We start from the raw sequence: 11,833 nt of genomic DNA, 5'->3' as shown, positions 1-11,833 counted from the left end.
TTTTTTTTCAAAATTTAATCAAATGTTTTATGAGTCATAACTTAATAAAAATAAAAAAGATAAAGAAAAGCATATGTCACCGGCGTCGTTTGTTCATAACTACAAAGTTACTGCATGAAGTAAAATACAACTTAAAAAACATCAGGTCAAAACATATGTATGCCAATTAAAGTATATTTAAATGTAAATGAAATAACACATTATGTGTAGCAAGATCAGAAAAAGTAGGTTAATAGAGCATCCAGCTGAAACAAGACGTATACCGTACATTTAAAGGGGCATATCGGCGATATAAGTTTTAATTCTTGACACGGCTTCACCAATATATTTCGGTATGCCAATGAAAAAGTAGATTGAAATGACTTGGTCAATGTATTGCTGTATGCCAACGTAAATGTACATTTAAATTTAAACGGAAACACAAATAATAAGAAAAATGTATCGAGATCATTAAGGTTAGGTAAATATCGTTTCCAACTTAAAACAAGACGTTCACAATACATTTAAAGGGGCTTATCAACGGAATAAGCAGTAACAGATTAATGAAATTGCTATGAACATATATATGCAAAACATTGTAATGTTTACAGTTCGCAGGCCCGTACCCAGGCACTGGGCCCAGGTGCCCGGCCCCCCCCCCCCAGCTGGCTGTCGAGTTATGATTTTTTATTAATGTGCCTACTTCAAATTTTTCTCACATGAAAGGGCCCACAGTACACTTCCCCGCAATACAAATGCGCAGATGTGTTGAATTGCCCCTGATACACAAGGGGATTAGCGCTCGCCAGTGGAGATAAGCCCCTAGGCTATGTTTTCTTTCTCACCTTGCGATATGTCAATAACCCATTGTGCTCAATGCTTCACCTTTCAATGGTTGATGTAACACTTCTTTTGATTGGACAAGGAAAGAGAAACAGCGAATTGATGGAACTGATACAGAAGGTCGTAGGTCTGAACGATAATAATGTTTTCTCTTTTGAATTCAAACCTCCTCTAGAGTCATACCTTATTATACATTTCTGTGAGAACTGTGCTGTAGATGATAAACATTTTATTATGAATTTGCTTCGAAACATAGGATCAGGTTTAAATTCAAAAAGCAAATACAAGTATGTTATATGCCAGTTACTGACATATAACCATAATAGTATTTTCTCTTTGAAATCAAACCTTCACTACAGTCAAACTTTATGTTAGATTTCATAATAAAGGGGTTTTAGTTTCAAAGGTTGCTTTTCCTTCCTCATAAAGTGTCATACATTTCTGAAATCTAAAGCTTTAAACATGTGTGTGAATTTCAGACCAATGTGCCGTCGATTAAGCCTGGCACGCTTTTTTGACCATTCCCCCCCCCCCCCCCCTCCCACATGTCACAAACTGTTACAAAATCTTGGACCCCCCATCCCCTAAAGTACGTCAAAAACTCACAATTTCGAACAGTTGGTATGCCCCCGGAACGATAGATCGGGGGTATATTGTTTTTGGCCTGTCTGTCATTCTGTCACTCTGTCCCAAAACTTTAAGGTTACAGTAAAGTCTTGCAATAACTATTGAAATATTGAACATAGAAACTTGATATTTGGCATGCATGTATATCTCATGGAGCTGCATAATTTGAGTGGTGAAAGGTCAAGGTCAAGGTCATCCTTCCAGGTCAAAGGTTAAAAATTTAAAACTTTAATATATTAAAGTTTTGCAATAACTTTTGATATATTGAACAAAGCAACTTGATATTTGGCATGCATATGTATCTAATAGAGCTGCATATTTTGAGTGGTGAAAGGTCAAGGTCATCCTTCAAGGTCAAAGGTCGAAAATTAAAAAATTTAATAAAGTAAAGTTTTGCAATAACTTTTGAAATATTAAACATAGCACCTTGATATTTGGCATGCATGTGTATCTCATGGAGCTGCACTTTTTGAGTGGTGAAAGGTCAAGGTAATCTTTCAAGGTCAAAGGTTAAAAAAAGCGGTGCATTAGGGGGCATTGTGTTTCTGACAAACACATATCTTGTTTAAAATTAATACCTAATTCAAATTTAATATAAAACACAATTCACTATTAAACCGTTTTATTATTTCACCTACCGGTAAAAGAACTTTCACATTAGAGGCTTTTATGACTGTAGGGTTGTTACGATGGGCAGTATGAAAATTTATCCACGTGTTTACCTCTAACAAAAACGAAATTATAATTTAGCTTTTCTTTCAACCCTTTACTAACTTAAAATAGACAGTCCAATACATTATTTCGTCTTTGAAATCTGCGTGGAGGTTGTGTACTAGTATATTGAATAAGCCGGCCCAGCCAAGTTTTCTATTAAACATTCGAACAACGCATTCGGGAGATACGCAATTCGTCTTATTTTTACATAAAACTAATTCAAATGTTTCACAATTTTTTTAAAATTATTGTTAAATTCTTCTAAAGAAACAATAAATAAATCAGACATATATTTTTTTTAAATGTGTGACATCACACATGGCCTGACCCCCTCCCCCATGTCACAAACTGTCACAATTTCTTACACCCCCTCCCCCACCTGGGGCGTGACATACTTTATGGACGGTCCATAATGGTTGAAGCTTTAGACTTCAGAAAGGTGCTGATTTACTTGTTATATATCCATAAATTTATAGCACAAAATAATGTTTCTATTCGCATTAAAATTCACATTGAACAGTGCCTAATATAAAAAAAATCACCCTCCCGTTTTGGCCCCCCCCCCCCCCCCCTCAGTCAACATTTCCTGGGAAAGGCCCTGGTTCGTGTGCGATAAAGACAAAACCCAACACAATATTGCATTTTTATGAAAACTTTTATATACTACAAAAAGGTTCGCATGTGAAAAGAGATATTACAGAAGGCAATTATGACGTATATGTTTAACACTCAATCACTTCCTATATGAACTTCTTTATCTATAATAAGTTTCTGAAATTATACTAAATGATGTTTTTAATTCAATAATATGGACCTTATCAAGTTCCCGTATGCTACGCGTGGTTGCATGTCGATCACGTCTTAAGAAGTTCAACTAGTCACATGAATAGAAGAAACATTTAACAATAGCAATGTTTTTTAATCAATTGCTAACCAAAAATAAACCATATACAGATTTTTTTATGTGAACACAAGTCAACTAATATTCGCATGTATGCACGTGCGGCAAGATGCATCCTCACTCGCACATGGTCCAGACGTCGTGAATAAATGATTTCAATTCATCTGGTATTCTATTTAGTAAATGATCTCAAGCAACAATTCATGGAAGTTGATACCTTAAGCCGTGTCTGAGAAATCAAAATTATAAAAGTGTTCCGATTTATTTTTAAGCATAACATTAAATGTATATACAGTTTTTGATTATAATTTATATGTAATCAAATATATTTTTATGACATGTTTATAACATACTAATTATTACGATGATTCAATACCGATTTGCTTAATTCTAAGGAGAGCTATCCGTTTCAAACAAGTTTTACTTTCAACAGAAAGGTTTTCAATTAATTAAAAATTTCCGTAACAATCATGCGATTAAAAGGTCTGTGTGGTCTTAGGGATGATGGTTGATTCGCATTGTGTAGTTCAGGGGCTACACATTGAATATCAATTTTCATTGCTTCATAATACTTTATATTTTGTTATTATCCCTTTATTGGACAAACAGCCCTTTTTTAAACGACTATCCGAAAAAGCATACACATATTGCGCAACCGGTGTTAAAGTAAAAAGCAAAATTTTGCGTGAAACTAAACTACCGCGTACGTCCTTAACATGTTTTATCGTGTAAGTACCTGTTATCGAACAGCACCTATTATCGGACGTTTTGTTTTGGTTCTGTATGCACATGCGCAAAAGTGCGCATGACGTCACATTGATAAACAAATGGTCACACATGAAGTCCATGACCTACTTGCCTAATTAGCTTGTAACAAATGCGCCGAAAACAGGTTAAAGGAATGCATTTATTGTTATTTACACCGTTTTGTGTGTTTTTTGCTATTACTTTTTTTAATGCATTTATCAAAACGTGCATTTACACACCAAAAAGCATATTTCCGTTTTCAATTTTGATTGCAGCAGACGCAGATTTTTTCGCCGAGTCCGGCTCACGTGATAGTTATTTGACTTTGTATATACTGGAGCAGTATTTATGAAGTGTCGGGTAATAGGTCATGTTTACATCGGCCGCCATTTTGTTTTGTCTGCTAGAGGTGACAATAATCAGGGAAACATAGTTATGAATTTTTGAAGGTAGTTTGCTGGAAAACTTTACAGATAAATCATGCAATGATTGAACTGTTAGTCATTTGTTAAAACAAAATGTTTTTGTCATTTTAAGTGTTTCAATTTTAAGGTAATTTAACGTAATTTCTTAGGTGTTCGATAACTGGTTCGTCCACCATAATAATATATTAGAAAAACAATAGTTTAATATATGGGTGGTGATATTTTTTTTATTTTATCAAACCAGTCTTAGAAAACAGTTAATCAGTGGACATACCTCTACAACACATGTGCGTAATCCATTGTTTTGGCAATCCAATTTGGCCCATCGACTTGACGACAAATAAATGTACATGTACAATCAGACATTGCATTGATAGTGGAAAATAGCCATCACCAATCACCATTATCTACACCACGACCGAAATTTGGAATGCGATATATGTAGCTTAGTGAATAGACATGGAATATATATTTAATTTGTAGAAGGTCTCGAGTGATTCAACTGTAAATGACGTCAATGGACAGGCACATCCGGCGCTTCCGGTATTCACCATGGCGATTCGTTACCTACGCGAGCACCTGCTGAAGGCGCTCAATCTGGCGACCACAGGTATCGTCGAGTCGGATATCCGGTACATTCTTACTGTGCCCGCAATATGGGACGTCGGCGCCAAACAGTTCATGAGGGAAGCCGCGACTAAGGTATCTGTAAAGGTGGAAGACAATTCGAACATATTCTGACATAGTCTTTGACACTCATAATATACATACACTATAGTTATTTTCAATATTCATTATTTAGCTGGGTTCTTTGTATGTAAGACATTAATGCTTATAGTAGGATTTTTGCCAATTAAATTTCTGTTGTTTATAATTTTCCAAATCGTATAATATTTTACATACTAATATTTATTATAATGTTTCACTAGTAACGTTTCAATATTTTTCCGCAATAAAGTATGAATTGGCAAGACAGACATGATAGACTTGGGCGAGTCGCCCTCTACCAATTGAATTTGAAAATTTAACGTTTTAGATCTCTTAATGGTCTAATTATAGGTGTACTCATTTGTGACATGTATACAGGCTTCGAGCACATTCGTAACGAACTGATAGATTCAACACAGCCCTCCCAAGCTTGTCGTGACATGATTTGTTCGGTTTCAGATGTTAGCGAAGGATTTATTTGCATGCGCACACTTATGTTAATCATAGGTTTGAAAATGCAGGTGTAAAAGTTGAACAACAAAATTGTGTTCTGCGCCGTGATAAAAAGGGTAATAACACAGTGATCATACAAGCTAATCTAACATCTCTAGAATGAAGAAACGTGTGTACATGGTTTACGATATTGATTAAAGGGACCTTTTCACAGATTTTTGCATGTATTGAAGCTTGTCATTAAATGCTTTATATTGATAAATTTAAACCTTGGACCATAAAATCTCAACCCCCCCACAAGAATACAATTAGAAAATGGAAAAGAAAGTAACCCTCAACTGGGCTCGAACCACTGACCCCTGGTGTGCAAGAGTAAAATGTCTTTCGCTTAGACCACTCGACCATTCGTGCTCATGCCAAGTGCGGATGTATTTTTTTCTTATATACTAGTAAGCAATCCTCGTAGTTTCCCAAATTATAACGACAATAACAGAACATTCCAAATTATTCAATCGTTTCGCGTTGTAACGCTTTATAATTTTCCGGTTTTTAAATCGTCAAAAATGCATATAATGGATATTTTAGAGCATGGTAAATGTTCGGTTATATTACTTCCTCACAAATATCATACATTAAACGAAAATTTGCGAATCTGAAACAACTATTTTTTATTTTGTCAATTTACCAAAACGTGAAAAAGCCCCTTTAACAAATTTGTTGGATTCGGTGGATTATCGATTTTAATTCACGAGTGATCATAAAAAAAATATATTTTTCCTATGGTCACGAGTGAATTAAAATCGATAGCGCCACTCGTGAAAATATTATTTTTTATGATCACTCGTGAATGAAATTCGATATTCCACCAAATCCAACAAATTTTCTTTTTGTTGTATGCCTTTTTCACCGTTTATATTCATTGTTTAAGAGTTTAACTAAAGAATTTCGCTGGGATAATGACGACATTTCGTCAAAACAATGACGTCATTTCACAGTAAACGTAATTTTCACTGATAATTTTCACTGTTTGAAACAGTGAAATTATCAGTTTTAATTCAATGATATTTCTCTATAAACCACCGGAAAGCATAAAATAAATTGAATTAATACATTTGCAATTCTTATACGTGTTCATGAAGTGCATTATTTTTCCTTGTCGTCTGCTCATAGGCTGGCATCCCGGACGCGGAACTTCGCCTGGCTCTGGAACCGGAAGCTGCTGCCGTCTGGTGCGACGGACCGGATATAGACCTGACTGGCAAGAAATTCATGGTCATTGATCTCGGAGGTATTGTATATGTTCGGATATTTTCTTTTAATAGACACACACTTAAAGTCTCTATAACGCTCAAAATCAACGAAAATTTCGTAAAGAATTTCGTAAAATAAAGTTAGCAACTAAACAATCAGTGTTCCATATAGCAAGAGCTACAATTTCAAGGCTGGATGTGGTATGATTACATAGATTGTTGTAGATACGAAATGTTCGTTTATATTTATTTGTGACACAATAAATTCGATTTTAATTTCCCGCGAATATATCCATTCATACGACACACGAACACTTAATGGTACCAATACAAAACAGTAATGAAAACGAGCATTTTGTATCTCCAAACATCTATTTTTCCAGACAACATCTGGCGTTGAAATTTCGGCAATTGCAATAAGAAACAATGATTTTTAATTGTTAAGCTTTATTTTACGAAATTTGTACGAATTTTTTCGTTGATTTTGAGTAGTAATGTTACTTTAAGTCGGTAACGTATCAAGATTTGTAGATGCAACATTTGGTACGTTTAACGGATACCATAACATAAACTCAAGGTTTAGTTTTTAAAACATTTCCTTAGTTAAAACAGCCGGACCAGTGCACTAATACTAGTAATAGGGTTATTACTAGTATTACACGAATGTCGAATAAAATCGTTTACACTAGCCCTTCCTCAGATTAAGAAATTCTTCATATTCAACAAGCGAACTTACACTTCTGACAATGAAAAATGTTAAAACATGTCTGCTTGTTTATTACTATGAACAATCGAAGAAATATCGGGAAAAATAATTAAGCATGTGTAATGCTTTTCATCGATACTTGTGCAAAAATGTGTATTCCCGACATACCGGTAATACTACTTTCCAACGGCCAATGTGGAGTAGTGGTAGCGTGTTTCTTTTCGTGCTAAAGGTTCCGTGTTCAAACCCTCAGGATAAGCGCCACTATTAAATTGCAGGTCAAATTTTAAAAAGGGTTTTTTAAAGGGACTTATCACAGATTTTTATCACAGAGTTTGTCATGTATTGATGCTTGTCAGTAAACGCTTTATATTTATAAATGTAAACATTGGATCTAAAAAGCTCCCGTAAAAATAAGAAAAAATAAAGAATGAAAGAAAAAAAGTAACTTATTTAAACTCATTTTTTTTAAAGGGATCTTTTCACGCTTTGGTAAATTGACAAAATTGAAAAAAGTTGTTTCAGATTCTTAAGTTTTCGTTTTAGTTATGATATTTGTGAGAAAACAGTAATACTGAACATTAACCATGCTCTAATATAGCCATTATATGCATCTTTTGACGATTTTAAAACCTAAAAATTATAAAGCGTTGCAACGCGAAACGATTGAATAATTTGGAGAGTTCTGTTTTTGTCGTTAAATTTTGTGAAACTACGAAGATTGCTTATATAAGGTATAAAATACGTCAGGAATGTGTACTCGGCGGAATAGCTCAGTAAGCTAAAGCGTTTTTACTTCAGGACTCTGGCAGGACTCCAGGGGTCACTGGTTCGAAACCTGCTCCGGGCAATGTTCTTTTCCTTTTTTTATTTTTTTTTCTTTATTTTTTACTGGAGCTTTTATGATCCAATGTTTACATTTATCAATATAAAGCATTTAATGAATACGTTAAAAAAATGCCAAAATCTGTGAAAAGGCCCCTTTAAGTATTAAATGTATAAAGACGATTTTTTTGTTGGAAGTCCTTTTGAACTGGTAGTCGATATTAATGTGTCCATAAATGTGTCGTCTTTATTGTCGGTGACACATCATGTTATAACAGTCGGTGTACTTTTCAGGCGGGACTGCCGACATTTCAACGCATGAGAAACTCCCGAGCGGTAATTTTAGGAACCTTCACAAGCCCAGCGGGGGGCCATGGGGAGGCATATACGTGGACGAGTGCTACGAAAAATTTCTCTCGGAGGTATTTGGGGAAATGGCGATGAAAAAGATGAAGGAAACCGCTTCATCGGATCTGTTGGATATGCTAGCTGATTTTGAGACCAAAAAGAGATCTTTCCGCGGCCCGGAAGATTCTGAAAGGGGCATGGTCTTAAGAATACCCGCCGCGCTTGCGACGATTTGTTCAGAATTATCAAATGTCCCCCTGTCCCAGAAAGTATCTGCGTCGCGATTCGGGACCAAAGTGAAAACAAGAGCTGCGGATAAGCTGTCAGTTGATTCTTCAGTCGTTGAAACTTGGTTCCAGGAGCCGCTTCGGAAGCTGTTGGGACATCTTCACGAGTTATTGCGCGACGCTAAGATGCACGACATCAAGTTGTTCCTTTTGGTTGGTGGTTTCGGTGAAAGTAAATACGTCAAGAATGTGCTCGAAAAGGGACTCATTGGATACGATGTTAAGACGGGTCGTCGGCTAGTAGTTCCGGTGGATGCCGGAATAGCCGTGTTGAAGGGGGCGGTGAAGTACGGACAACGTCCAGAGAAAATCGAATCAAGGGTCATGCCAGATACGTATGGTGTTGAGATGCTAAGACAATACGATGGTAACAAAAAGCACCGGGACAAAATGGTTATTAGCCACGGTAAGCGTCTTGTTAACAAATGTTTTGAAGTATTCGTTCGCGCGAATGAGGAGGTGAAAACCAGCCATACTTGCGCACACAAGATCCACCCTATCAGCGCAACCTCGACATTGAACGTATACAAAAGCCGTCTGTCAGATCCGGAGTTTACCACGGACGACGGATGCGAGCGCATGGGGACGCTGACCATCAAGAACTCCCCGGAGATCCCCATCACGGAACAGGAGCTTGAGGTGACCTTTATGTTTGCGGAGACGGAGATCAAGGTCAAGGTCAAGAACAAGAACACGGGGAAAGAGGAGACATTGACCTTGCACGTGATCTAAAACTGGCCTGTTTATTAATATCAATATTGATTAAAATTCGCACAGCAACCATTTTTATACTATAGATGTTTATATATTTTTGTTCATACCGTCTTTCTGATCTTTAAAAAAAACTTGTGCACATGAAAAGGTTATTCAGAATAGGCGAACATAATGCAAGCTGATTGTATACATGTATTGTGATTTAGTTTTGGAACAGTTTGATCGCATCACGTGATCTAAAGAAATTGCTGAATTTGTTATTAAGTTGCAGAACTTTTACTGAGTCATAACAAAATTATGGATAGCACAAATATATACTGTGGTACATGGCTGACTGGATATAGGGAATATTACTTTGTATACGTAGTACAATCAATACAAAATATAACCAAACATTTAAGGATACGTGAAAATGTTTTTAAAAATACATTTTAACGGAAAATAAACCGCGCCAAGTACTATTCAAGTATTGAATGGTCTAAATAAACATGTGCCAAACTTGCTCGAACAAAACCGATACACATGAAAGATATAATTCAAACGTGTCATGTATGCTTATGGGACTTCACGAGTGCCAGGTCAATTATGCCGAACTACATATGCTCATATGCTACAAAAAGGGGATTTGATGCATATGCGTAAAGAGTCGTCACAGATTAGCCCGTGAAGACCGCACAGGCAAATCAGGCACAACAATTTCAGCTTTTATGATATGGTTCGTTTAAAGAAAGCCTATTTTTAGCAAAAAAACCAGTTACAGCGGAAAGTGTTGTCCCTAAATAGCCTGTGCGGACTGCATAGGCTAATATGGGACGACACTTAACGCATATTCATTAAACCCCCTTTTCACAGAGAACGGCCCATATGAATTCTGCCCAGCAAACACATGACGTTGTTACGAAAATGTGTTTTTTTATTCAATTTAATACATACAATGTATACATGTATATGATCATACAACATAGTGATTGTACAAAGCAATTAAGTTCAGACATGTTATACAAGATATGCTAATATATGTACTTTTTTTAGTTTCCATAAAATTTAAAAAAATACAAAAAAAATGGGCTAATGTGTCTTTTCTTTGGTTGTTTGTGATAGGTGCTTTTTTTAAGAGAAAAGAAAAGAACAACAGAAGAATAGTTATGAAAAATGATGAGTTGTACAAAGTGGGAAGAAAGCATACTGGACTTGTGTGTTTTGTTGTATATTCACAATGATCTTATAAGATTGAAAAAAATATATATACAAAAATATTTTAGAAAGATAAACTAACATTAGAGTGAAATGTATATAAGTGGACAAACATTATGAGAATTTAATCCGATTCCATTTTTGTTCAAAGATTTGTAATGTGTCATTACTGAGGGCTATTTCTTTCTCAATCTGGATTTTAGTTTAAGACTATGGACAAAACAATTAAAATTTGGTACTTGTTTTTTTGTACTTCATGTTAAAGATAAATATTTCATCAATATAGGAATAAAATTCACAACATTATTACCGTCTATTGATTTCTATGAGTAAATTCCGAAACTTACATTTAAGAAAGATAGTTTAACGTTTAGCAGCTGTTGTTCAAGAAAAGATACTAATTGATTCCAAATAGGCTGAATGTGTTTTCACTCCCCAAAAAGATGTTTTTTATATTGAAAATTTCTCAGTGTGCTTTCAATAGTTGCTTTATATGGCATGGTAAATATGTGTTTCCAATTAAGTTCATGTTCTCCGAAAAGGACTTGCCAGTTATTTTTGGTTTTGGAGTTTTTTGTAGGGCTTTTAATTTGTAGTGTGTAAAATATTTTATTTGTTTTGTTTTTTCTTCCAAGTATGTTTTCTACGAATGTTGTTTGAGTACATGGTGTATTATATGTATTGATTTCAGATTTAATATGTATGGGTACGCTTTTGATTAGTGTGTAGTACGAAAATGTATTTTGACAACGTTATGACCATAACCATACACATCTTGATTTCGTCAATTGTACACTGTTCGATCAAGATAAATAATTTAGTGTATTTTATTATTTATATCAACATGTTGATTATTTTTTATGTTTTAACCATATTACATCTGAAATACGTAACATTTACAATTCAATTATCCAGAAAAACCTATAGCAACATTGATAGACAAAACTTATAAACGCCTAAGAAAAAAGTAAACATCATTAAAAAGCATGCAATTTAATGTTGTTTTTATTCTCTTGTTAGTTGTTATTGAACTTGCTGACTGTAGATCAACTAATCCGTAGCATGACTGGAAAATCGCCAACATGGTATGAAAATAAAATGCATATAATTGC

The 11,833-nt window shown here is 35.1% G+C and overlaps 1 protein-coding gene across 1 annotated transcript in view; it reads left to right on the top strand.

The window, feature by feature from the left end:
* Nucleotides 1-11,718, top strand: part of LOC127872260 (heat shock 70 kDa protein 12B-like) — a 13,764-nt gene extending 2,046 nt beyond the window's left edge. Inside the window, exons 2-4 of the mRNA XM_052415594.1 lie at nucleotides 4,720-4,938; nucleotides 6,568-6,685; nucleotides 8,473-11,718. Coding sequence (XP_052271554.1) covers nucleotides 4,720-4,938; nucleotides 6,568-6,685; nucleotides 8,473-9,545 — 1,410 coding nt within the window. The 3' untranslated portion in view covers nucleotides 9,546-11,718. The remainder of the gene's footprint in view (nucleotides 1-4,719; nucleotides 4,939-6,567; nucleotides 6,686-8,472) is intronic.
* The last annotated feature ends 115 nt before the right edge of the window (nucleotides 11,719-11,833 follow it).

The sequence above is a fragment of the Dreissena polymorpha genome, chromosome 1 (genome assembly GCF_020536995.1).
Source record: "Dreissena polymorpha isolate Duluth1 chromosome 1, UMN_Dpol_1.0, whole genome shotgun sequence".
Taxonomy (NCBI): domain Eukaryota; kingdom Metazoa; phylum Mollusca; class Bivalvia; order Myida; family Dreissenidae; genus Dreissena; species Dreissena polymorpha.
This window is presented reverse-complemented; position numbering and strand designations above follow the sequence as displayed.